Source organism: Microdochium trichocladiopsis (genome assembly GCF_020744255.1).
Source record: "Microdochium trichocladiopsis strain MPI-CAGE-CH-0230 chromosome Unknown B0I36scaffold_3, whole genome shotgun sequence".
NCBI lineage: Eukaryota > Fungi > Ascomycota > Sordariomycetes > Xylariales > Microdochiaceae > Microdochium > Microdochium trichocladiopsis.
This window is the reverse complement of record NW_025763546.1, coordinates 431,896-456,793: the sequence shown is the minus strand read 5'-3', so window position 1 is coordinate 456,793 and position 24,898 is coordinate 431,896. Positions and strand designations below refer to the sequence as shown.

At 58.2% G+C, this 24,898-nt stretch overlaps 8 protein-coding genes across 8 annotated transcripts; 4 read left to right on the top strand and 4 right to left on the bottom strand.

The window, feature by feature from the left end:
• The first annotated feature begins 905 nt into the window (after positions 1 to 905).
• B0I36DRAFT_284769 (uncharacterized protein) lies at positions 906 to 6,234 on the top strand. Its single transcript, XM_046151573.1, has 4 exons — positions 906 to 4,679; positions 4,896 to 5,000; positions 5,175 to 5,413; positions 5,621 to 6,234. The coding sequence occupies exons 1-4, from the start codon at positions 1,155 to 1,157 to the stop codon at positions 5,778 to 5,780; spliced, it is 4,029 nt and encodes a 1,342-aa protein (XP_046014754.1). The 5' UTR covers positions 906 to 1,154; the 3' UTR covers positions 5,781 to 6,234.
• A 16-nt stretch (positions 6,235 to 6,250) lies between these two features.
• Positions 6,251 to 8,449, bottom strand: B0I36DRAFT_316717 (uncharacterized protein). The gene has a single exon (XM_046153068.1). It carries the CDS (start codon positions 8,257 to 8,259, stop codon positions 6,271 to 6,273), a length of 1,989 nt encoding a protein of 662 aa, XP_046014753.1. The 5' UTR covers positions 8,260 to 8,449; the 3' UTR covers positions 6,251 to 6,270.
• Positions 8,450 to 8,542: 93 nt separating this feature from the next.
• Positions 8,543 to 9,832, bottom strand: B0I36DRAFT_316716 (NUDIX hydrolase domain-like protein). Its single transcript, XM_046153067.1, has 3 exons — positions 9,365 to 9,832; positions 9,053 to 9,258; positions 8,543 to 8,967 (listed from the first exon to the last, which is right to left on the bottom strand). The coding sequence occupies exons 1-3, from the start codon at positions 9,591 to 9,593 to the stop codon at positions 8,800 to 8,802; spliced, it is 603 nt and encodes a 200-aa protein (XP_046014752.1). The 5' UTR covers positions 9,594 to 9,832; the 3' UTR covers positions 8,543 to 8,799.
• Positions 9,819 to 11,232, bottom strand: B0I36DRAFT_316713 (uncharacterized protein). Its single transcript, XM_046153066.1, has 3 exons — positions 11,186 to 11,232; positions 10,875 to 11,114; positions 9,819 to 10,797 (listed from the first exon to the last, which is right to left on the bottom strand). Exons 2-3 carry the CDS (start codon positions 10,954 to 10,956, stop codon positions 10,085 to 10,087), a joined length of 795 nt encoding a protein of 264 aa, XP_046014751.1. The 5' UTR covers positions 10,957 to 11,114; positions 11,186 to 11,232; the 3' UTR covers positions 9,819 to 10,084.
• On the top strand, positions 11,155 to 12,381 carry B0I36DRAFT_346564 (heterokaryon incompatibility protein-domain-containing protein; the record flags this gene model as incomplete). Its single annotated transcript, XM_046156473.1, has 1 exon — positions 11,155 to 12,381. One exon carries the CDS (start codon positions 11,155 to 11,157, stop codon positions 12,379 to 12,381), a length of 1,227 nt encoding a protein of 408 aa, XP_046014750.1.
• Positions 12,382 to 14,522: 2,141 nt separating this feature from the next.
• On the top strand, positions 14,523 to 16,557 carry B0I36DRAFT_428966 (glycosyl hydrolase family 76-domain-containing protein). The gene is made up of 2 exons (XM_046162477.1): positions 14,523 to 15,895; positions 16,093 to 16,557. The coding sequence occupies exons 1-2, from the start codon at positions 14,795 to 14,797 to the stop codon at positions 16,300 to 16,302; spliced, it is 1,311 nt and encodes a 436-aa protein (XP_046014749.1). The 5' UTR covers positions 14,523 to 14,794; the 3' UTR covers positions 16,303 to 16,557.
• An 820-nt stretch (positions 16,558 to 17,377) lies between these two features.
• B0I36DRAFT_346562 (uncharacterized protein) lies at positions 17,378 to 18,640 on the bottom strand (the record flags this gene model as incomplete). Its single annotated transcript, XM_046156472.1, has 1 exon — positions 17,378 to 18,640. One exon carries the CDS (start codon positions 18,638 to 18,640, stop codon positions 17,378 to 17,380), a length of 1,263 nt encoding a protein of 420 aa, XP_046014748.1.
• A 2,631-nt stretch (positions 18,641 to 21,271) lies between these two features.
• Positions 21,272 to 22,598, top strand: B0I36DRAFT_82840 (RNA polymerase II subunit A C-terminal domain phosphatase SSU72). Its single transcript, XM_046163409.1, has 3 exons — positions 21,272 to 21,302; positions 21,530 to 21,710; positions 21,787 to 22,598. The coding sequence occupies exons 2-3, from the start codon at positions 21,595 to 21,597 to the stop codon at positions 22,442 to 22,444; spliced, it is 774 nt and encodes a 257-aa protein (XP_046014747.1). The 5' UTR covers positions 21,272 to 21,302; positions 21,530 to 21,594; the 3' UTR covers positions 22,445 to 22,598.
• The last annotated feature ends 2,300 nt before the right edge of the window (positions 22,599 to 24,898 follow it).

The following is a 24,898-nucleotide window of genomic DNA, read 5'->3' as shown; positions in this document are numbered from 1 at the left end:
CACTGCAGGCGTCTTTGAATTGTTGATGCCTGTTGTTGCATCTGGGTTGAGTCTCTGGCCGAGACGTGCCGTCGGTCGCCACTTGAGGCTTCTACGGGATACGTCTCGAAGCTCAGCCGCGTTGGCGTGGAGCAGGCTCTTGTGGGAGCAATGCTGGGGTGACAGGCGGGCTGAGCCAGCGTGGCTTGGCTGGAAGCTTGAACCCTGATGATTGCAAGCGGACACTTACACTAAGCAGATGAAACCTGTTGCTGGCACATCACGGGGATCTGCGTGGGTTCGGCTATGGGCGGTGCGCCTTGGCAGGCACAGAGCCGCATGCCCCAGGCAGCAGCATTTCTCTGCTCCTTCTCCATCCGGCCACCGATGGGGTCAATGGTCGTGGCTCATCGGCTGACCCAGTGCGCGCCGCGCCCGATTGTCATGATAGATGGGTCTGGCGAGTGCCGGCATTGCCGTACTGGTGCTGGGCGCCAGAGACACTGGATGGACCCCAAGAGACAGACCCATGGGAATCATGGATGCGCTGCAACATCATCAGTCTATTACTGCCCCGCCAGGTGGTCTGAGAGGGTGAAAGCGCAGCGGCAAGGCTATGCAAGGATATGACAGCGTGTGCCGGAGACAGGTCATCCACTGCAGTACTGTCATGACTGGTGGAAAGACATCTTCAGGGGTCCTTTTGGTTGTACCTGGAAGTAAAGAAGCGACCTCGGGAACGCTGCTCCCAAGATCCGCTTCAGCCTCCCAGTGTTTTGTGGGGTTGCTCCGTCGCGGGCAGGGGTTGGCTTGCCCCACACAGCAAGCTGGAGCTCCGCAGAGGCTCGCGCAACACCACAACGGGAGCCTTCCGCGATCGCGTGTGGTGCATGCATGCCACTTCCGTCGCTTGTCTGAAGCGCGCAGCACCACACCACACCACGCCTGTCCACGACTCAGCACAGCGGTGCTCCAGACACACCACAGCACAGCACAGCATACCACCGGCCACTGCCATGGCGCCATGAGACGATCCCCGGCCTTGCCCAATCGGTCACCCACATCCCTTTTCCCTTCGACCATGAGCGACATCGACCGAGGCTGACCAGCTTGGGCCTTGGTGCGTCCGAGATACCCCTGCGCCGCGGTGTGCGCATCGCGCATCGCGCGCCGCCATGTACAACCAGGGCAAGATCATGCGCCGCCTCCTCGGCCGGCCATCCGCAGACTCGCCGCCCACGACCACCAACGATGCGGCCATTGGCGTCACCAGCTCCCCGACTGTCCCCCTCTCCTATCGGCCGTATGCTTCTCAGACGGCCGTCTTCCCCGCCGGCGACCCCATCGCCTGCATCGACCGCTTCGCCGATGGCCATCTTGCTCTGCTCGGTGGCCGCCACATTCTCCAGACAGTGCACATTGATGGTCTGCAGTTCAAGAAAGGTGTAGACGTGCGGGCTGCCATTGGTGGCCAGCCCACAGGAAAGGCCAGCGCCGCCGCATCCATCGCAGACCAGTTCTCCATCAAGGATGCCAAGCTGAGCAACTCCAGTACCGGTGGCGAGCCTACCGTGTTCACTGCCTGCGCCAATGGCAAGATCTTTATGTACGACCTTAACCGCCTCGGTTCTAGCACAGGTCCCGACTTTATCCAGGCGCGAGAGGATTCGAGGCAGGTCAACAAGCTGGACTTTAATCCTCACCGCGGCAATTGGCTTCTCGCCGGTGGACAAGATGGCGTGGTCCGTTGTTTTGATGTCAAGTCCCCGGTGTCTGGCCGGTCCGGACCGACTTTCCGCACGTTTCAGTCCTTCCGCTGCAATGCCGAGGGCATTCGGGATGTTAAATGGTCCCCCAAGGACGGCATGATTTTTGCTTGCGCGACAGAATCGGGCGTGGTCTTGAAATGGGACATTCGGAAGCACAACACGCCTCTCCTCAAAATCAATGCTCACGACACGCAGAAGGGCGTCACTTCCATCTCGTGGCACCCAGATGGCGACCACCTCATCAGTGCTGGGCTGGACAGCAAATGCCACGTCTGGGATCTCTCCAAGAATGCTGAGAAGCGGCAGAAGCCCAAATGGACCATCTCGACGCCGGCTCCTGTGGCAGCCGCCTGTTGGCGCCCAGCCTTGTGGTCTGCAACGGCCCAAGGCAAGCGCGCTGCCCAGGTCGTGGTCTCATACGACGAAGGGGGCAACACCAAACGTCATGGCATAAGCTCTGTGCATATCTGGGACCTGGCACGCCCTTCGATGCCCTTCAAAGAAATCAACATATTCGACCGCTGCCCAAGTGCTTTGCTCTGGCACGACCAGGACCTGCTGTGGACTGTAGGCCAAGATGGTCTTTTTGCACAGTGCGATGTGGCATATGCGCCAAAAGTCATTGACCGCCAGCCGTTGTCCAATCTGCACTTCTCATCCACTGGCGAAGTCCTGATGCTGCTAGAAGAACGAGCTCGTCCTGCCAGACCACGATCTGCCGTGCCTCAAGACAAGGCCCCCACTTCTTCGTACAGCTCCAGTCCGACTGGACAGATGCTGAGCATCAGTCGCAGCGACTCTGAGGAGGATGTCATGGCGAGCTTTCTCGCACAACGACGGCGTGGGCATCATCGTCGCCGCACTACCGTAAACCGGCCAATCCAAGGACAGCCCATAAGTACAACTCCGCCCTCTGGTTCAGCCTTGGATGACAATCCAATATCTCTGGACCAGGCGATCAGGTTGACCGGCATCTTCAAGCCGCAGCAAGTCATGGCGGTTGGCCATGCCCCTGCTGCAACCAAGGCATCTGTGTACGAATTCATGGCTGGTCAGTATCTCGAGATCCTCCAAAGCGATCTTCCCCATATAGAAGGCGGCCCTCCCTTGAACGTCCGGGTCACTCAAATCCTGGAACAATACGCACGGGCCGCAGAGACAGTGAGCCAGTTTAGACTTGCGCAGACCTGGCGTATTCTTTCATATGCCATGGGACTGCTCCTTACAAGGAGGTCTCAGTTCCATCTAGAGGTCAGGACCACAGGGATCAGCAAACGTCGAACGCGCTCACCAGCCTCTGACTATCGGTCGGATCGGAGAGGGTCGAGTCTCAGAGGCGATGGGTCGTCCTACGGGGACCAGTCCGGAGAAGCAGCCATGCGCAAGGCGTCTGTCATCTCGACAGAAAGTCGACTTTCAGTGAACAAGTCGTTGTTGTCCGAAGAACTTGGCAGCGAATCGAATGTGCCCACGCCGCTTGCTCGTCCAGTGGTGGATGGGAGCTCACAGAATGGGATGGCTGGAGCAAAGAAGCTAACACCAGTGCTCGAGATGGAGAGCTTCAGCTTGCCGCCTGCTGCCCATGGGCACGGAGCCAGTCCCCGGAAGCGGCTCGACTCGACGCCTTTGTCAGTTGTCAGTGAGGACAGCCAGCTTTCTAGTGTGGAAGGCTACGACTTCTACGATGTCGATAAAGTCAGAGACATTCCCGAAGCGATCGATGTGCCAAAGAAACGGGAACCGCTGTCGCTGGATTACGTCGACTCAAAGGCGTCCAGTGGGCGGAGGAGAGCGATGAACAGACACGATTCCGAAGAAAGCTTTGCTCAAATGTTCTCAGTCTCAGATGGCAGCAGGCAGGCGAGCGTGCTGACGAGCTCGTCAAATGGAAGCAACGGTCAAATGCAAAAGATGACCCAGACCGCAGACAGTAGTCAAGAGGCCGATGACGGTGAGTATGGCAGTCGTATCAGGGGCCACAAGATCGACGACGCCCCTGATAAACTCCAGCGGCCAGCGATGCGCCCCAAGCGAGAAGGCTCCGGCAGCTCGAGGGACGACTTCATGATTTCGCAAACCACGATCGACACTCTCGATAGTGATGCCACGATGCCATCGAATGCCAGCTTCCCTGTCCGCCTGCGCACGAGCTCACCGCACTCTTCGCGTCGCATCTCAGATGATCGGACAGGTGTAGACCGCCCCGAGAACCACTTGTCGCCCACCATTACGGAGACAGACTTCCTGCCGTGGACCGACGACCCGCCGTACCCCTATCCCTTGCTTTCTGACTCCAGGGTGGCCAAACGTGCGCCGCCTATCGACCCGTATGACTTGGTGAAGCGAGCGCTGGCCCACGAGTCGAAGCACTCGGCACTGCATGCTTCCGCGATCATCCTTCTCCTGAAGCCTCTTGTGCCTGCTGATGTGATAGACTCATATCAGGCACTTGCGATCCTCCGCCAGCATCACAGCCGCCTAATGGGCATGAAGTGTTTTGTTGAAGCTGCACTCCTGCGAAATCTTTGCGTGCAAGATTGGCCCGACGGTCTAGATATCTGGGGCGAGAATTACAGCGCGGTCTTCTTACCCGCACAGGAGCGCGTGTCTGCGCCGTACGTGTGTTCGACATGTCACAAGCCGCGCGAAGTCAACAAGTCACATCCCTACGGCCAGGGAATCTGGCAGTGCGAGCGATGCCGAGCATCAATGGCGCCGTGCGCGATATGTGGCCATCGCGACATGAATTCGAGCCTTGTACCACCGATCACGATGTCGGAAGCTGCTACCAAAAAGCTCAGTACCGAGGATGATGCCGCAGAGCCAGACCTATCTACGTGGTGGTACTGCCCCGGTTGCGCCCACGGCGGGCACGCAGCCTGTCTGCAACAATGGCATGCTATCACTGGGCCTGGCACGTACACATCGGCAGTCCTTGAACAGCACGCCAGACAACGCTTCTCGGAGTCGAATCACTTTCAGTCCAGCCACCCTCACAACCACTCCCACCATCACCATCGTGAATCACAGTCGGGCACGGCCGCGTCCTCACGCCCGGGCTCTAGACCAGCATCGCGGCCGTCTTCGCGGCCGTCCTCGCGCCCGGCATCGCCGGTCCAGAGCATCCCAGACCATCACCACCCCGAGATGTTGAGCGACGGCTGCTGTCCGCTCGACGGTTGCGGTCACGCCTGCCTGCCTGGCCGCTGGCGCAACGAGACCTTGTCCGCCCGCACCGAGGAGCTGGGTCGCGTGGTTCGCGAGCAGACCCGCGGCACTATCGGCATGGCGGCTTCTGCTCCTGGCAGCGCGGCCGCGTCGTTCTCTGCTGGCGGGGGTATAGCCGTGCCTGGGCACAACAAGACTGGAAGTGTGACGGCTGGTGGCATGGGTGTGGGCACAGGTGGTGGAGGGGGAATCAGCGAGCGACGAGTCAGCGGCAGTGCGGATTCCAGCGCCCTGTTCCGTCCCAGCAGTCTCGGCGGCGGCGGCGGCAGCGGGGTCCTGAGCGGCATCAGCCTCGGTCTGGGCTCCGGAGGGGCTGTGCGTGGTGACACGGTCGACTATGTCCCGCAGAGCAGGGCCGTCGAGTCTGTCCGCGAGACCCTGAGCAGGACTTCTGGCGGCGGCGGCGGCGGCGGCGGCGCCCTTTCGGGATCCACCTCGTCTCTTGGCTCTGGCACTGGGGCTGGGACCGGGACCGGAGCAGGAGCAGGTGGCGTTGCGGGTGGGACGATGCTCAGCTCGAGCCCCGGCATGACGACGCTCGACTCTCCGCTGCTGACCGGCGTGTTGCGGACAGCGTCGTCGTCGCTGAGCGCAGGCTCCGGTTCTGGCAGCGGGACCGGCGCCGGCGCCGGTGGTGGCGGGAGTGCTGGCGGGTCAGGCACGGAAGGCGGCCGAGAGCGCCGGAAGAGCGTCAAGTTTGCTGGCCCGCGGGGCGCGGCTCTGGTCGGCGGTACGGCTGGCGAGTACGATGGGAGTAGTGGTATTCGAGGAGGGGGGGGTGGAGGAGATACCATAGCCGAGTAGACAAGAGAGCAACGGACAGATTTGCAATATTTCGATATTTCTGTATGGCAGAAAGAAAGTTCGCAAGGCAATGGCTATGTCAGGGCATACTGTGAAGTGCTACAACTAGACAAGTCGCGCTAGAATGCAGTCGTTGTCGTTATGTTGTTGTTGTTGCATCTGGCGCTACTACTTTCATTCGCACGACGGGGTTTGATTAACGATTAACTCGCGCCAATGCCTGGGGAACTTTGGCAGAGGGAAAAATTGTTCGTATCATGTGTGTGCATATTTACAATTCTAACCCCGCCTAACCCTCTCTGCCTGCACAGAAAGCAGTGAATGTACATGCTGGTGCCTCGGTTTGTACAGTTCCTCCTTGCTGCTGCTGCTGCTGCTGCTGCTCTCTCCTCTTAGTCTTGATGGCGGCGGGCATCCCGTGTATCATGGGCCAAGAATTGCCTAGGCCTTTTTGTCCCCCCCCCCCCCTCCCTCTTTACAATCAGGGCTGTCAGGCACCCACGTTCTCCCTCAACCCCTTGGTCCGCAGCGTCATGGTCGCGCCGTCGGCAAAGGGTATGTCGAACACGGGCGGCGAGGTCGATACCGAGACTGACGGCGACGACACGGGGCTGATTGGCATGAGGAGGCTCTTTGCGCGCACGCCGCTGCTGGACGTCAATGAGTGATGGTTTGTGCTGGTATTGATGGTGTGCTCCGCGTGGTTGGTCTTCATCCCGCTTCCGGCCGCCCCCCTCGCAACGGCCTGTCGCAGCTGCTCCGCTTGTCGCGCCGCGGCGCCGCCCATGTCGCTGTCGATACTGGCTCTGCGACTTGCTGTGGTCGAGTCGCCATCGATACTGCTCCCGGCGTCATCGGTGACTATACCGGCCAAGGGCGAGAGCGGTCCGCCGCCTCCGCCGGCAGGAAGTCGGCCTTTCATCCTGCCTGCCCACAAGCCGCGGACGCCGCCACGCTTACGCTCGGGGACCTCATCTGTGCCCGCGCTACAGACGTACAAGAGGTATTTGAGGTTCGGCAGGGTGTGGCGAATGTCCACGACCTTGAGGCCGGCAGACGCGCAGAGCGTCTCGATGTCCTTGTTGAGCAGGAACCAAGCGTAGTCGAAGCGATATTGCGCCGTGGCACCTCCACGGAGGAACAGGGGGAAGTCGCGCTGGGCATCGGCAATGACTGAAATGTCGTCGCGAATACTGCTGCGTGAACCGAACGGCTGGATTGGGTACGGAAGTGGGACGGAGAGGTAATATTGCAGCGCATTGACGAGCTGTGCGACGTAGCCAAGTGCCGCGGAGAGGGCGTCCTCAGTAGCAGAGGAGGATGTTGGGTCGTAGTCCGTATTCGGGAGATGGATGCCGCATATGCGAAAGGACAATGGTGTGCCGGAAGGGTCTGGAGTAATGGCGAATATGCGTGACAGATCCTCACATATACGATGCCGCTGGCCGTGTATACTCTCGCGAATCGTGCCGAGCGAAGCGAGGCTCGGGCCTAGCTTGGTTTCGGCGTGCTTGACGTCGGCGTCAGCCGCGGTCTGAGCGGCTGTTCCTTCAGCCATTGCCTCCCGCCGTGCCTTGATGGAGTCCTGCAGCTGCTGGCGCCGTATCTGAGCCGCATTGACTGCGCGGCCTTGGGCGAGAACGTATTTCGAGGCCAAGGCGGCGGACTCCTGAGCTTCCGGGACTGGATCTACAGGGGTGTCGTCGAGAATCGCATTGATCTGGGCGGTTAGCTTTTCTCGGGTGGCCAAGGCATCCTGTATGGAATTCTCAAGGTTGGACAGCTTCATAAGGGCATTGTAGGACGACGTGGCCAGCGGTGGCTGCTGCTTCGGCTTAGGTCGCTTGCTCGAGAGGTCGAGGCAGTACATGCCATCTGCGAGGTGGAAGACTAGGCAGTTTGGTGGGAAGTGACGGTTGCGCAAGCTGTCTAGGTAGTTGAGCGCGCGCAGGTCGACATGCTGGGCAAGGACAAGGGACCAGCTGCCACGACGGCGTGCCCATATCTTGACCTTGAGCTCGGGGAGGCGCGTGACGGCCGGGCCGGCCTGGGAGAGGTCGAAGGCGGCAAAGTTTGCGTTTACAGAGCGCTCGACAAGCTCGCTGATGTAGACGGGGTCCTCGAGGCCCTCGCAGTGGATCGAGAAGAAGATGTCGGCAGCTCTGGCGTCGACTGAGTGCTCGAGCTGGCGCTGGCGCGTGAGGGGGTTCGCGCCGGCGAGGGTGCTGCGGCGGCGGAGTGTCTTGGGCCGTGGGCGCAAGCTCTCGGAGGACTGCGAGTGGTGAAGGACGGGGCCGGAGCCGGGCAGAGCATGGCCAGAGGCAATCGCGGAGGCGTCCTCGGGGAGGGCATCGAGCTTGGAAGGCTTGCTGAGGTCTGCCTCGAGATCGTCGGCGGGCCTGTCGCGGGGGCGGGTAAGGGAGAGGTTGCGGAGGTAGATGCCCTGGAGGTGGCGGAGGCGGCGGTTCTGGGCGAGCATCACGGCAGGCGGGCAGCAGCAGGCGCTGTGCGGTGCATCCGGGGCCCAGGGGGATGCATTGAAGGCCAGGAAGCTGGCTCACGAGCTCGAGGCTGGTGGTGGCGGTGGTGGTGATGGTGATGTGTGTGTGCACGAGGAATAATAAGCTGGGCCCAAGCAGAGCGCGCGATGACGACGCTTGCTTGGGGTCGATCGGCCAACTGGGGGGCGGATCCCTGGGAGCTGCGGCAGTCACGCACTTCCCAAAGGTTAATTACAGCACCTTTCCCGAGGAAACGTTCAGTGGAGGGCTCAGTGTAAGGTTGGCCCAAACTGCAGATTAGATCAGATGGAACATGCGCACAAGAAACGTCTCAGACCCGAGAGTCTCACATACCCAATACACACATATTGTCGACTGATTCATAGCTGACAAACAGCCCTGTCTTGGCTGGATCAATCAGGAAACCCCGCGTACTTCTCGAACAACAACCTGCCTCTCGTGTCTATTCTTTACACTCTCCCTAATCATTCTCATAGCCCAATTTCCAGCAAACCACACTACCTGCTCAGGTCCAGGTCCGGTTGGTCCCTGGCCAAATTCACTATGGGCATAAAGCACTTCTTATCCGCCCACTCCGGCGCCGGGTCGTCGTCGTGCTCCGCCCACGTGCGGACCTCCTGCCACTCTCTCCAGTACCAGGCCTCGCACTTGTCCGGTTCAGTGACCTAGAACCCGATTGCGGGTGTCTGTTAGTAACCGTCATATCGCAGGATGAAGGAACAAGGCGGAGACACTTGTGGGAATACCTACAACGGGCTGAGCATCTGCTTCCTCCATCTCACACAGCACAAACAGGGTAATGTAGTGCTTCTGAAGGTCATGCCACACGCTGTTGGTCACGCCAATGAGCTTGACGGGCCTGACCTTGAGGGCCGTCTCCTCGAGCGTCTCGCGGGCCGCACAGGTGAAGAAGTCCTCGCCATAGTCTAGGTGACCCCCAGGGAACTGCCACGTGCCTGTGAGAACTGTTCGTGAGCACAAACGCAGGCAAAATGGTAGAATAATGGAAGAAAAGGAACAGATGCCAATTGTTTCTTGTGAAGAAGTGGGATGATTGCGTACCTGCACCATGGCTGCTAAGACGCTTTCCGAACAAAAGCTTGCCCTCCGAGTTGCGGATGACGGCTGCCACGCCGACGCGGGGCGGGGGCCCTTGGGCGGTTGTAGTCATGATTCGACGGACGGATTGGTCTGGTATTCGTACGAGGGGGTCCTGGATACGATAGTATTCAATTGAGAGTCGAGGCCTTGGGAAGTATGGCCCCAGGCAGTAAATATCACAAGTTGACATGAGTCAACCTCCCGACAATAATTATCGGCCAGGTGGGATGGACAAGGGCGGCGCGCCACGGCCATGACCCCACTGGGTCCGGGATCACAATCGTGAACCCTGGGACCTGTGGACTCCTCGTCAACAATGATCATCTCCCATCATATATGTATCGGGACAACTAAAAGGCACCAAAGCTGAAACTGGTTGGGAATGGTGACTATTGTAATTGTGGGTGGCAACTGTGTCCTTCATGGGCTGTTGGGACCAAGACAGAAACAATTTGGACATCGCCAGCCCAACGTGTGTTAGACTCATGAAGCTCACCAAACATGAACCTGAGGCATCAATCCCCCTTCCCCCCTTGGGACCATCAGGCGCAGGAGCAACCCCTCGCCGTTGGCGTTTCAGATCCAGTGGCAGTAGTGAGGCCAATGAAGTGGCTGCAGCAGCGGCAAGGTAGGATTCAGCTGAAGCCTCGTTTCTGAGCTTGGCACCACAGAGGACAGCCTTCAGCTGACATGACCTCCACTTCCATCTCTCGCCATGTTGTGGCTATCCCCAGCGACTTCGGCCGTTTCCGAAGAGACCATCTGAGGCGATCTAGCGCTCCACGGTTGTATAATACGAGCCCAGGCTGCAAAACTATCCGTCAGGCCACAACAAATTCCATACTGAGGCTTTCCTGCCACCGTGATGACTTCCACCCTTGATAGCGGCGGCAGCCACGCATCGCCATACCGAATCACCAACCAAGACCGCCACGGCGAACAGGCGTCAGCATGGCAACCACACTCCTGCTCCGTCTGTGAGTCCGTCGCCGTACTCGTCGGGGACCATTCCACGAGTACACACACGTTCCCAATGGCGACCGTAATCGCGGCTCTGCCTGGCGGCGGCCATGGGAACGGGGACATGGGCCCCGACGGAAAGGAAAGCTGCAGGTTCATAGAGTGGTGCATGTACATGCTTGACGTGCGTTGGGGCCGTCCCAAGAGCGGGGAGACCTTGCTGGCACGAATACTGAAGGTGCCTGGCAGAGTCGAGGCTATGAGCCTGGTCATCACGACGTCTGCGATGTCGACTATCGGTCCAACTGTTTCAACGTATTTGGGCAGCACTCGGAAATCATTCCAGGACAAGGTCGGCATTTCGATTGCGCTCAAGGGCGCGTCTGAGCTGGGGAGAATGGTCTCGCAAGACTTCAAAGTGCTTGCTGAAAAAGGCAAGTTGGCTGGCTGTCGAATTCTGCCGTAACTTTTGTTCATGATGGTGAGAAATGCCCAATCTGACCTCAACCAGGAGAGCCGGCGGCATTGCATTTCGCCTCACGGCCTATTGGCCCGGTCATGCAATCTCTCACAGGGTGCATGCTGGGAACCATATCAGCCCGGATGTCCGACTACGAGAAGACTATCAGCAGGATGAAGGCGAACAGGGTTCTTCCAACAAGGCTCGTCGATCTTGGCCCTAATGCCGACGAAGTCAGTCCAAGGCTAATCACAACTACGGCCGAGTGGCAGGGTCATTATCTGTGTCTGAGTCAGTGCCTCGCTTCCACTGTTCCGTCCTGTCCACGTTCATGGATCAAACCGCTGACTTGCCGCTTGGAGGCTACTGCTGGGGCGGCGACCAGCCGCTGAAAGCGACCACCAAGAACATCGCCATGCTGAGTAGCGTCTCGGGCTTCTTGTTTGAGGAACTCCCCAAGACGCTGCGGGATGCGTGTCTGGTAACGAGACTTCTTGGCCATAGGTACATATGGATCGATGCCCTGTGCATCGTGCAAGACGACCCTGCCGACAAGGCGCGAGAGATCCCAAAAATGCGCGATGTTTACCGGGGCGCCTTGCTCACCATTACCGCAAGCCGAGCAAGCAGTGTCTCCCAAGGCTTTCTGCAGGATCGAGCTAGCGGCTTGATAAAAGACGGTTGCGTATTCAGGTTCAGATTTGGCATGCAGGAGAACTCGGTGGGATCTGGAAATTCGAATGAAGCAGGTCACGCTCCCGGCATGGCTGGTGCCCATTCCTTGAGCAGCAGTCCACAGAGCTTGCAGAAGCCAACGAAAATTCAAGGCTCTGTCGTGCTCTTCCTGCCCACTTTCGCCATGAGCAATGAGCGGCTGCAGGAGGCACTCCAGACTCGCGCCTGGGCTTTTCAGGAACGCCTATTGTCTTCGCGCGTGCTCGACTTTGGTTCCTTTCAGACAAGCTTACAGGACGAGACTACAGGCCGCAGCTCGCTGGTCGATGGCGGTTGGGTCACGAACAAGACCACCACGGACAGCCTAGGGGCCCTGTGGGATGTCATCCGCCAGACAGCCGCAGGTATTGTGCCTGGTGACGGTCAAGCGTCGCCCATTCCCTTGTATCTCCCAGATCCCTTGGGCCGCATGTCGACTGATCGACTCTGCGACGACGAGTATCAAAGCAAAGTCTGGGCGGTCGCACTTCAAGAGTATGCCAAGCTCCACCTCACGGTATCGTCCGACAAGCTAGCTGCGGTAGAAGGGCTTGCTGAATGGTTTGGACTATGGCTCAAGGCATCGCGGGCGAAAACAGCAGGGGCCGACTGCAACGACAGGAGCCAGGAAACACCAAACACCTCGTCAAACCCCAGCACAACCACAGGAGCCACAGAACACGGCGACGTTCGGTATCTCGCAGGGATGTGGAGCCATCAGCTCCCTGCTGGCCTCATGTGGCGGGTACATGCGAAAGGGGAAGACATTTATGTTAAGGGCGATGGTGTCTCGTCTTTTACCTCGGGTGACGGCCAGCAGGACGGCTTTGGAAGCTGGGGCTAGGGAGCAACCAGTCTCGTCCCCAAGCGTCCCCAGCCGTGGCGAGAACCGAGCTGGGCTTGGAGTAGTGTCGACGCACCTGTTGGAATTCCGTGCCAGATCCGGGCCTGCCCCGGCAGGACACGCTGGACGGTAAAGACCATCACCGCGAACGTTGTCGAAGCCCATGTCACACCCTGCACAGAGGGGGACGTGTACGGCCCGGTCTCTGCCGGATATCTCGTCGTCGATGCACCGATGTTCCCGGTCCTCTGTCAGCGAGGCTGGGATTGGCCTCGCGGCGACGTCTGGGCCGTTGACGGCTTAGGCGGCGCCAAGTTTGGAACGGTCGTGTTTGACGCAGGCAGTGCCGACGACGAGACACGGCTTTGTGTTGCCACTCGACAGGGGCTCGACGGTTCTCTCCAGGCTTGGGGTGTGCAGATACTCGTACGCCCAGCCGCCGGAATCATGTTGAACGGTCCGGATCCACGCATAACCGAGCATCCCGCTGGCCTGCTGGTCGTTGCTGCACAGGGGCAGCCCGAGGGGACGTACACGCGGATTGGCATATTCGAGTCGGAGCTCCGAGCCACCGCGCCGCGCGTGTCCTTTGAGGCTATCCAGGCGTGGAGGGCCAGCTTCGAGACACGAAGGATCAGACTCATATGATTGTTGGCGTGGCAGGCTTGGATATATAAGATGCACAGGAAAGAACATATGGCGGGCTCCAGACTGAGGCATCACGTCGTGGACCACTCAGCCATGATGGTTCAATCTTGGACGGCAATGAGCTGCACCCTCCTACAGGCATGGCACACCCTTCTATTGACAATGGAGACGAGAAGATTCGGATCGTGGAATCAGGATCTGGCCATCACGTTGCAGAACGCGGGGTTCCCAGCCCCCTCTGCCTCCAAAAAAAAAAAAGGATCCGAACGCGACACCGTGAATCTTTGAACGCACGGCCGACGCCCTAAATACTGTATGCAGGCTCTCTGAGAGGCGCAGAAAACTTCCCGAATAGGCAGAGAAGCGTCACGGCGGGACTCGCTCGGGGGCGTGTTGGGAACCGATGTCAACAGTGGCTGGTCTTCCGAAGCGGTACTTCTACTGTATATGGTCGCATATTCACAGACCAGCTAAGGGTGTGAGACATTGGACAATTTGAGGCTCAGCGGGTGGGCGTCTGTGTCTGGCGCTTATTGGCCGGGGAAGGCACATGTGAAACGAAACATGTTGGCGCCCCGTGCGACGCCATCTAAGCCGCTTCAAAGTGGTGGGGACGACTTTGAGCATCAACAAGAGGGCAGAGTGAGTTATTGTCAACCCTTTGTTGATATGTGCCTCGTTGGGATCGTGCGAACAGGATATCAGACATTCATCTCGGCTAGTCATGAGCAATCGAAAGATGCAGGAACGAGGAGGGCCTAGCGGCGGGGGTCTGTTGGCTGGGCAGATTGCCCTGGAGGCGCTCAGTGGCGATCCCTGTTGGTTGACCCCATCTGGAGCACTTGCCCCTGCAGTGCCAGTCGGGGCGCGCCATTGTCACCCGTATCTCGATCCTTCTGCAACCACCCACAGGTATGTACAACTAATTAATACAACCATCCACTGATCCTCTTGGCAGGCACATCTACACGTTACGTACAACGCACGCATCTCTGCATGCAGGGAACGGCATGGCGCGGTCGAGCATCGCGACGAGACTGGCCAACATTCTTTCGACCGCGGCTTGGAGAAAAGGGCAAGGGACCTACCTGCCTGACCACACACAGGCTTTCAGAGCCGCCATCACATACATGCATAGCTCCACGCCATCGTAAAATCCCACCACCTGACAAGCTCTTACCGTGTACACACTGGCAGGAACCAAAGTCCCAGGCTCGCGGCCGGGTCATGACACAACAGAATGGCTGAGTAGTGGGCAACGTCTAGCCCGGGTGGGAAGAGGCAGAGAGAGCTGCTGGCCGAAGCCCCGGCCGCATTCCCATCCCTGAGGGACTCCCGTGGCCTACAGCACGTACCCACAGGAGCTTGAACCCTGCAAGAGAATCGTAAATCGACCCCGGGAGCCGCCCATGTCTGCGGATCCGCAAATAGCATGCATTGCGGTTGCGGTGGGCTAGAGCGTGGCATGTCAGCGCTACTCCCTGACGCGGGGACAGGCATTCCGCAGTCGGTGCCGTGCAAGGTGTAAGTGAGCAGGCAGTGCCTCATTTACCTAAGAATTGACAACGCAGAGGACACAAACTGACAATGTCTCTGTTTTCGTATATAACTCAAACATGTCCTTCTCATTATTTTCCATTTTGAAGATGCCCAACTAGTTGTTCCAAGCTGTTCAGATCTATTTGATCAGTGGTCCCAACTGCCATCCCCTCTTTTTAACCCTTTGGATCGTTTTCTTTGGGCCCAGTCAAGGCTCTCGTCCAATATGCTCGCCAGCTCCATCCTCGTCCTGGCTACAGCCGGGTCTTTGACCATGGCATCGCCAGTCAATACCTCTCCGCGGGCTGCTTCCCCATCCAGCGTCGAACTGGAGAGCAGGCAAGCCAACCTTCGGTCCCGGACCGCCCTCGAGGGCATGCAGGAATGGTACCGCTCCAACACGGGGCTTTGGGACACTGCAGGCTGGTGGCAGAGTGGCAACCTCCTGACTTCCCTGGGCGACTTTGCTCTGGCCGGGCTGCAGTCCAACGTGCAGTACCGGACAATCTTTGAGAACACCTTCTCCCGTGCCCAGACCAACGGTGCTCGCGTGGTCAAGGAGCGCGGCGACGACAACGACGTCTTCTCCATGGCCAGGTCGACTTACACGTCCTTCCCTGGCTCTTCGACCTCTCTCAACCACCGCGCCCCTTCAGAGATCTTTGTGTCGGTCGAGCGCCGCGCCGCGATGGGCCACAGCGACCCCCACGCCTTGGTTGCCGAGGCCGAGCGCGGCTTCAAGGGTTTCATCAACGAGTACTACGACGACGAGGGCTGGTGGGCGTTGGCCCTCTTCAAGGCCCACGACCTCGGCTACGGGCCCCAGTACATCAACATGGCCAACAGCATCCTCGAGGACATGCAGCGCGGCAAGTCGCCCTGCGGCGGCATCTTCTGGAGCAAGACGAGCGCGTACACCAACGCCATCGCCAATGAGCTGTTCCTCTTTGTTGCGGCGTCCCTGGCGAACCGGATCCCCACGTACAAGGACCACTACCTGGGCATCGCCAAGACGCAGTGGGAGTGGTTCAAGAACAGCGGCATGATCAACGACAAGAAGCTCGTCAACGACGGCCTCTACGACTGGAACGACAGCAACACCGCCCGCCGCTGCAAGAACAACGGCCAGGCCACCTGGTCGTACAACCAGGGCGTCCTCATCGGCGCCCTCGTCGAGCTCTCAAAGGCCACGGGCGACTCGAGCGTCATCCGCGACTACGCAAAGCCCATTGCCCGCGCCACCATGGCCAACCTCTCGCCCAACGGCGTCCTCAACGACCCTTGCGACCCGTCCAACATGTGCGGAGGCGATGGCGCCCAGTTCAAGGTAAGTTTGTCCCTGTCCACCAGCTCATGACCTCCTGCAATTTATTCATCATTTCCTTGAAACCCTCCCCTTCTGCTTCTCTCTCACTGCGGTCACTGTCACAACCCGAACGTTCTCCCCGTACTTTTAGTTCCCATTCGGCGCAAGTTAAGAAAGCCCTTTTCAAGCTAACCCTTACATCTTTCTCATCGTCACAGGGCGTCTTCATGCGCAACCTCCGGTACCTGCACAAGATGTACCCAGAGCAGGACTTTGCCGACTACATCCGCCGCCAGAGCGACTCGATCTGGAACAACTCGCGCAGCGGCAACAAGTTTGGCCTCCGCTGGGCCGGGCCTTACGTCGAGTCCAACGCCGTCACCAACGGCATCGCGCTCGACGCGTTTACCGCCGCCGAGTCGCTCTGAAATATTTAATTTTATTCGGGGATCACACACACGCACACACACACACACACGCTCTCTCTCTCCCCCTATCTCGCTTCAACTTTGTTGTCGAGCCTGGGATTTGAATCTCGGTGCAGAGTGGTGATCTTCTCTGGACAAATAATTTTGCCCCCAACCCGTACATATATGTATATATCTTTCTGTTGGTAAATAACTACCCACCAATTCGGCCACAGGCATGCAAAGAAATGGAAATCAGTCACTTGTGAAGGGGGGGTGCCTTGCCAATTTTTGCAAAAAGTCTAGGCGTTCCCCTTTGCTAAAGCCTCCAAATGTGGAAGTTTTTGAATGAAATCTTTCCAACTCCACTGGCCTCGTGATTACGACATATAACACACACACACACACACACACACACAAGCAGGCATTAGCAGACATTAGCATTCTCCTGGCTCGGCATGGATTAGTATTTCCCCGAACACACTGCTAGACATTCTCTGAATTATCCTTGATTATGGGGAAGTTTTAAAGCCTAGTTGACCGAATTCGGTCTGACAACGTATGTGCCTTAAGGGTTGATCATCCCCGGCAATGAGTGAACGACGTGAGTGCACCTACACCTTGTCCGCTAGAGAACAATGGTCACAGGTGGCCTGGGGGAAAGTCAAGACCTTGAGCAGAAAATGGGTCGTTGCGTGCGCTTTATATTGCTACGGCCATTCACCTCTTGGCCGTTTTGTGCATTGTAATGACACAGGCGAAGAACCATCACTGTTCATGTGGGGGCTGCATTGAAATTGTTGATTCGGCAGCTACTATCCGGTCTACGATTGTCGGACTGCCTCTGCTTCATACAATGACCGTCTACAGTTGGCATTGACATCTGACATGCTTCCGCTTCATCGGCCTTTCTAGGGCGTGCGCTCGCCCCACTGGGTGATATCGTGAAGGCCATTGATAGGCGGCTTCGCGAATGCAGATCTATCTGCAGTTCGACGTCAAGTTTCGCCTGCCAACCTGTAAGCCGTAGATGGAGACCTGGGTTGTGAGCCACAACGTCTTGCTGGGAAGCGGTCATCCCCCTAATCAGCCAACGTCACCGCTCCTCCGGCTCTATTTGCTCCTTGATGCCGGCCGATTCGGATGAGTTGTGCTTTCGGCTTGGTAATGTCTCTAAGCCTTTTGAAGCGTCCTGACTTCCTCGCCGGCCAGTCGCTCCATCAAATGAGTTTTGACCCGTAGGCGTGTTGACCTGACTGCCCGACCCGCCCCTCTGACCGTGGTAGTGCACGACCTGTGGAGGTGGCTGCCCAGCTTGCGTTCCCAGTAGGTGCTGAGGGTATGGGTCTAAGTCCTTGCTCGAAGTGGAAAAGGTGCTCACCACAGGGTGGTGATAACCATTCGAGGCGTTGCTCGAGCTTGGCTTGTGGCCGGACTGCTGGGCCTGGCTGGACGAAGGCGGTGGGAGGTTGGAGATGTGCTCGGTCTGGGTTGGTGTGCCCGCATCATCCGGGCTTGCTGAGAAGTCGGCGGCAATCTCGTTTGTGAGGCTGTTCATACCACCTTCAATATCTCGAAGCAGACGCACGTACTCCTCGGGGACAAGGCCGCTTTCCTGTGTCTTTGGATCCTCCGCTACCAACCAGCCTTGGCCGTGTCTGTAGGAGACCCATATGATCTGTCCCTCCACCAGCGGTAGCTCATTCTCATTCTCGCGCTCAAAGTCGAATAGCGCGACGGCTTTCCCGTGCATTTCCTCGTCAGGAGACGTAATCGTAAACTGGTAGTCCCTCGAATATCTAGACTCATCATGGCCGTTAATGCCAGGGGACGAACAATCGCTTGACCCATCAGAATCACCTGGGTGCGGAGAGTGCTCATCACCGTACCTCTGAGACTGGCGGACCCCGGAGCCATCAAACCCGTCATCGTCCTGGTGTGCATATCCGGGCGGGTAATTAGCATACTCCCCACCCGGTCCGCCGGGTTCGCCTGCTTGGTCGATATAGTATCTCCCACCGCCGTAGCTGCCGTATGCCGCGTGCGACTCGTAGCTGGCCGCGCCGCCGGCGCGGGCTTGTCCATGGTCAAGTGTGGTTGGATTTGACCTGTGCCGCTTGTGGCGCGAACTGACCACCGGGCTTTGCAGATCCTCGTCTTCGCTGTATGGCGGGCCGTCGCCGAAGCGGATGGGCGCGAGATCGTTTCCTCTCCCGAGGCCGCCTTCGGGCGTCCAATTCCAGCTCAGCTTACCACCTTCCCAAGATGCGGGCGGGTCTGAGAACCGCTTCGACTCGCTAGATGGGGTAGTCACACCAGATGGCAGAGGTGAGGGCTCTGGGGGCGGACCATAGTGCATGGGGTTCATCGGCGCATATGCAAAGTCCCGGACTATAGTATAGGTGAGGCTCGAATGGAAGATCGGGAATAAATAGGAGGCGGGTCGGGACCGCGAGGGGATCGAGCCCGTCCCGGCGGAATAAGTGGATAGCCGGTTCCGAGAGGCATGCGACATTGGCCGCGGGGCCGTCGACCGCGGCATGCCTGTGGCCGGCGGGGAGGCAAGGTGATCCGGATTCATTGGTGCTGGCGAGCTCGTTGGCGCTGCTGACGGGGATGTGGCTGGCGAAGCTTTTGGCATGATCGCGAGGCGACTGGCGGCGTAAGAGGACGGGGCACGCCAGCACGCGAGCGTGCGACAAGAAGCTCCGGGGGGTTCAGCCCTTCACGGGAGAGCGATTTGCTCCAGCTTGAGAAGAGCCACAGACTAGGTTGTCCGTGGGGCAATACCTAGCTTTTGGAAGCGAGGAGTATCCAAAAAGGGTGACTTCAAAGCCCACCAGGCAATATGTTGAAACCACTTGACCAGCAAGCTTTTTCCCTGACTATCCTCCCTAGAATGTAATTGATGCAGCGTGGTAGGCTCGACTTGGGGGTCGAAAGGGCGATGCGAGGAGCGCAGTCGGTCGCTCTGGCCTTTGGGTGGGCAGCGAGAGAGTAAGACAGGGCGACGAAGCCGAGGGACCTCTGGTGTTGGTGTGGCAGGCGGTTCGACCGTGGACGGGCTGCGCCGTGGTGTACGCGCAAGATGGCGCGAGTGAATTGACCTGCGGAGGGAGCCAGACGGCGCCTGGAGAACAGGACGAGAGGGCGCCGGGTTTGCGAGAGGACAGCGGGAAGCGTAGGGGCCAGATTGTGGGAAAGGAGTGTCGTGAGGGCACACTGGCGGCTGAGGTGGGCTGCAGTTTGCTGGACAAGCAGCGGGGTTGGGGGAGGGAGGAGGAGGAGGAGAAGGTAGGCGCGGCCTGGGACTTGCGGGCACTTTGAGCAGGCGCAGGCGCAAGGCAGGAGGGGCCAGGGGGTTCCTGCTGGCTGGCGGTGCATGCAGCAGCCCTCCTGGAGTCGGGGTCGTCTCAGGGGAGGTCCGCCGCCCAACACTTGCAGTCTCGCAGCCAGGCTCACTGCTTCGCAAGGTCGGGTCGGGTCTGGACAATGGCATCCGAGAGTCCTGTCTGTGATGCCTGGTGGCCGACCTTGCAAAGCGGCAGGAGATCTCTTAACCGTCAGAAGTACTGGGGACTTTGGTGGAAAGGCAACATATCCCCAAGATTCAAGCCAGACATGTCATGCGTACTTGTTCCCGTCGGCTTTTGCGGGAATTATTATAGCCAGCCGTCAATGGGATACCAAAGTTACGTAGCAGTGCACAACAAGATCCTCCATGTTGGCGGGACTCTCGCAAACACACAAAGCTCCTGCTGCTTCGAGCCGGTGACGCTGGGCCTGATGGTGAAGGTTAACTTGCAAGTCATGATGTGTTGCTCATAAGCACGGCTGCTTCGTCCCTGCCAGGGCACCCGGCGTAGTATGGCCGTCCAGCTCGTGGCGCCGGCGTGGTTGATGAGGAGTTCGCGGCCATCCAAGGTTTGCATTGGCCAGCCGCTAAGCGCGTGGGATCGTCCGGATGCTTAGCCGTTGGCCATTGGTCCTGCAAGCCGCCCGAGGTGCGGCCAGCAAGCCCCTGCATCTGCTCCCGCACTGGGCGGATGGATATTGATGCTAACCGGCTGGCGAGCTCATTCGCTGGGGGCGAGGCAGCTGAAGTGGTCCACGAACTAATTACCGTGCAAGCCATTGCAGTCCATCACGGCTGTTCTGCTGATCCGGACAGGCTTAAGTTATGGGGACTCGAACGACATCTGCGGGGAGTGTTTCGAAACGACAAAGGGCTTGTGCATGCGGGGCCAGCGGCCGCCAGCAGCACACAAATCACATCAGCATAGATCCTACATGGCAGACCAGCATTGCTCTTCTCAGGCAGTTGGGCGCAGATGACAGGTCTGTCAGCCTGCAAGCCAAGAGTCTAGATCTCGGCCGGTTCATCCATGACTATTGCACAAAGGTGCGACTTTGGAGCCCATGTGTTCTTGAAGCGAAGCCGAGGGTAAAACGCAAAAGCATACCTACTACCAAGACACAACACCCCCTCCGTGGCTCAAGCCCTCTTTTGACCATGACTCTTCTTACGTCTTCCATGCTTTGAGTCGGTATGTGGTGCGGGCTGGTGTTCTATCGTTGCACCGCAGAAGAAAGAAGCGCGCGTTCTAATTATAGACGTTTAGGGCGTCAAGAAGTGTTTCAGGAGCTGCACCGCCTTGTGGCACAGTTCCTTCTTACAGTGTGCAGTCCAACATGGACGGTCAATCACGATTAGTCATCGATGCACGAGAAGGCGGTGGGCGATGTCATTTTGAAGCTCCCACTACAAGCTCCATCCAACTTCAGGACCCAGTTCAGAGTTTGTGCTTCCACAATCTTCGCCTACTCTTGCACACCACGCGCCTCGAGACTTCTGCTATCTCCAAGACACGAGCGACAGAGCTTTGTGTTTGAACGCAGCGCTTGCTCTGTGTGCCTGCCCGAGCTGTCTCTTGCGCGACTCCACGACTCGGGAGCAACAACAACTGTCCTGGTCTGTTTGTGACACGATCAACGCGATTCGCGTGTGTCTCATCACAAAGGTAAGCCATCGCATGCAGCTTGGACATTAACGTGTCTTTTATATCTCTCTTTTGCTTTACCCGACAATGATGTAAATCTTATTGGAGCTGTCTGATCTTCGAAATGGTGACACTCAAATTATTACCTATACGCAACTTATCTGAACGTCCTTTCAATCACCATACGAAATACCCACAAGCGCGTACTCTGGTCGTCTTACTAACTGTCATTCGATTGTTCTATGCAGGTTGAGAATCATATTCAGAAGTCTTCCAACCCGTTCGATCACCCCCTCTTTTTCACAACTTCGCAATGGAGGCGACAAACGGCGCATCGGCTGCTGGCACAACACCTGCGAACGGAGAGCGTGAGGAGTCTGGCGGCTTCAAGCTCAAGTTCTGCACAGTGTGTGCCAGCAACCAGAACCGGTAGGTACTTCTACAAGCCTTCGACTGCAGAATATGTCAGGGACCTCGACGGTCGCGTACTGACCTTGAAGCAAAGTTCTATGGAAGCACACCTTCGGCTTTCCCAGGCCAACTACCCCGTGATATCGTTTGGCACGGGTTCGCTTGTGCGCCTGCCTGGACCGTCCATCACGCAGCCCAACGTATACCAGTTCAACAAGACGTCGTATGACTCAATATACAAGGAGCTCGACGAGAAGGACCACCGGCTGTACACGGCCAACGGTCTCTTGAAGATGATTGGGAGGAACAGACAAATCAAGTTCGGCCCCGAGCGGTGGCAGGACTGGCAGGTAGGCGTGCCGCGGCTTAAGCAGTCGGCAGATAGAGGTAGCGCAGGCGTCGAGGGTGGCGTGGTGGATGTGGTCATAACTTGTGAAGAACGATGCTGGGATGCCGTGATCGATGACCTGCTCAACCGTGGCGCCCCTCTGAACCGGCCAGTCCACGTCATCAACGTCGACATCAAGGACAACCATGAGGAGGCGCTCGTTGGTGGCAGAGGTATTCTCGACCTAGCAGACTCGCTGAATGCTGCGGCCAAGGAAGAGCGTGAGATTGTGGGTGCTCAAGTCTTTGACATGGGCAGCGCGTCTGCGAGAGCTTCCTTTGACGACCGAGTCCCGGAGATCATTGGGGAGTGGCAGGAGCGATGGCCAAACCTGCCAGCAACATGGACCTTGGCCTGGTTCTAGCTGCCAGACGGATATCGCATCTGCTCTCTGGCGCAGCATGATAGCTCGGCCGTGGCACACAAACATCTGCGCCACGGCAGTCAGGCACGTTTCGCTGCTCGGCAGCATGCTTTTTGGCGATTTCTCAGCTGGCCATGTAATGATACCCACGAAGCGTTTCTGATAATTTCACACATCCTCATTCAAAGAACCTGATACATGAGTCGTGGAATACCGGAACCTGGCTGCTTCATCACGCAGCACGGGTCCGCATCTGCCGGGTCGGGTTTTAGGAACCCTGCCGCGACCCAAGCTAGATTGAGTGACACCTAGCGTTGGCTGTCTGCCCATGTTATCGAAGTGGTCCTCGCGCAGTGCGCCAGGCGCACGTTACAGCTGACACAAATAGTCGGCTGCGTAACATTGTATTCTAGAAAGCGATGGCCCGACCATGTGTGGCTTATGGTCTCTGGTGGCGTCAAGGGCGGGGGATCCCAGCAGACACCAGGGAAGGGGTCGCTTGGGCTGTGGGCCATGAGGAGGCAGGCTTTGACCGTTTGTTGGAAAGGAAGGAAGGAAAAAAAAGCCAAGGACGAACCACAAGCCACACACTTTACGGTAAATGGGCAGGGGGCAGGTAGCGAGATTTGATAGCCGGTGTCGCTCGCGCCATTGGCATGGTTTGGGAGCTACTTCCGCGGCTTTTTACCAGTCCGTGGTGGTGGTGGATGAGAATTGCTCCCGGCTTGTCTGGCACACTGATTAGAGCAGCAATATGCCAATAACATGACGTAAGGGCCGACCCAAGGGTTCGGTGATCTTCAATGATGGACGGTCTTGTTAGTGGGAGGCCTCGGCCAAGGAAACAGTCCGGCGGGATGTTCTGGTGCGGTCAGATCATGACTATTGTCCGTGGCCTTGGGACTTCGGCCGCCCTCGAGAATGGGGAAGCCGCTGCTGGACAGGCAGGGTTGACGTGAGAGCTTGAAGTGAATGGCCACAGGCCAGACCGAGCAGCGGGCCCTGCGGGACAGGGGTAAAGCCAGAAGCACCTCATCGTGGATCCCTGACCTTGCGCTAAGGTTATGACGGCCGCGTGTCCCAAGCCCCCCCTTTCCACACATTGTTGGTACAACGGGCTGTTAGGCCTGTTGCGAGCTTTGAGAATCGGGGTTCAATGAGCAGCCGTCAATCCGGCCAGAGAAAATGTGAGAATGATGTCGTACATGATAGAACTGAAGGCTCACAAAGAGATCCCTCTATGTGTGCTAGCCGTGCACAGACACACCATGGCGAAGTGCCACGTGCCTGCATTGACGCTTTGGAGACTGCCAACCCTCGCTGCATGAACTGGGCCGCTCGCCAGTCGCCGACTTTTTGGAGGGCCAACCTGGGGCTTGTCGAGCGCGGCAAGGGATCTCTCGAATGAGAGGGCGGCTTCCCTGGCTTACTCTCCACACGCTGCCTGTCTGTACCGCCGCATGTTGGAATGACTCTTATCAGGATGAAAGGAGGAACCGGTAGAACATGCAATCGGAACCAGGACGATGCTCACGACCTCTCGAGAACTGCCGCGTCAACAAGTGATCATCGCCGTCTTGCCGAAAAGGCCGGCCGCCCCGGGATCGGTACCGCTGCAGGTATATCGCACCCACAGGAGGAGAGCCTGGCCTGGGAGGAGGTCAGTCAGTCAGGACGAGGATGCTGGCTGGGCGGGATCGACCGCGCGAAATAGGTACCGGTGTCCAATGAGAGGCGAGGGCCAACGACCTGCCTCCATCTGGCATTCCAAATTCCACCTCATGATCGCAAGCCACTGGGCAATCGAGGACTGGCACCCACCTTGAGGTGCACTAGTCCAGCCCACTCAGGTACCCGAACCGAGCAAGCTTGGGACTGACAGCAGCAGGGCTCCCACCCCTTTCAGTTCCAGATTCACCACTCCTGGCCCTGCATTCCAGCCTGCCTCCGCTGCCAACTCTACTACATGCCCCAACTTTGCCTCTTTTCTTGTCTCTCGTGCCCTTTCTCCGCGGTCACAAGACTCGGTATCGCCTGCTGCTGTCGGGCACACCAGACGACCAACGAACCCTTGTCCCGTGTGTAGAGAAGTGTGTGTGTGCAGCGCGACTCTCTGCCTCTGGGAACCAGGCCGAAACTAGCAACAGCAGCGGCATCCAAGGGCGATTCATGCGAATTACTGTACAGCCTATCCCGTTGTCCATCCTGAGCCTTTGAAACCCCCCCCCCTTTTTGGCCGCCATCTCACGAGCTACTGGCCCCCTTGGTGCGCTCCGGGCTTGGGTGCACATCACACAGCTGCAAGCGCCCTTCCCAGTCCACTTGCAGTCAAGTCCCGCGTGGCGCTCGCTCCGCTGCTCTTTCCACCACCACCTGCCGCCCGACGACCGACCCCCAACGCAGACCCGGCCAGTGACTGCGTGTCTTGCTTCTGCACCACGCCACAACCCTCGG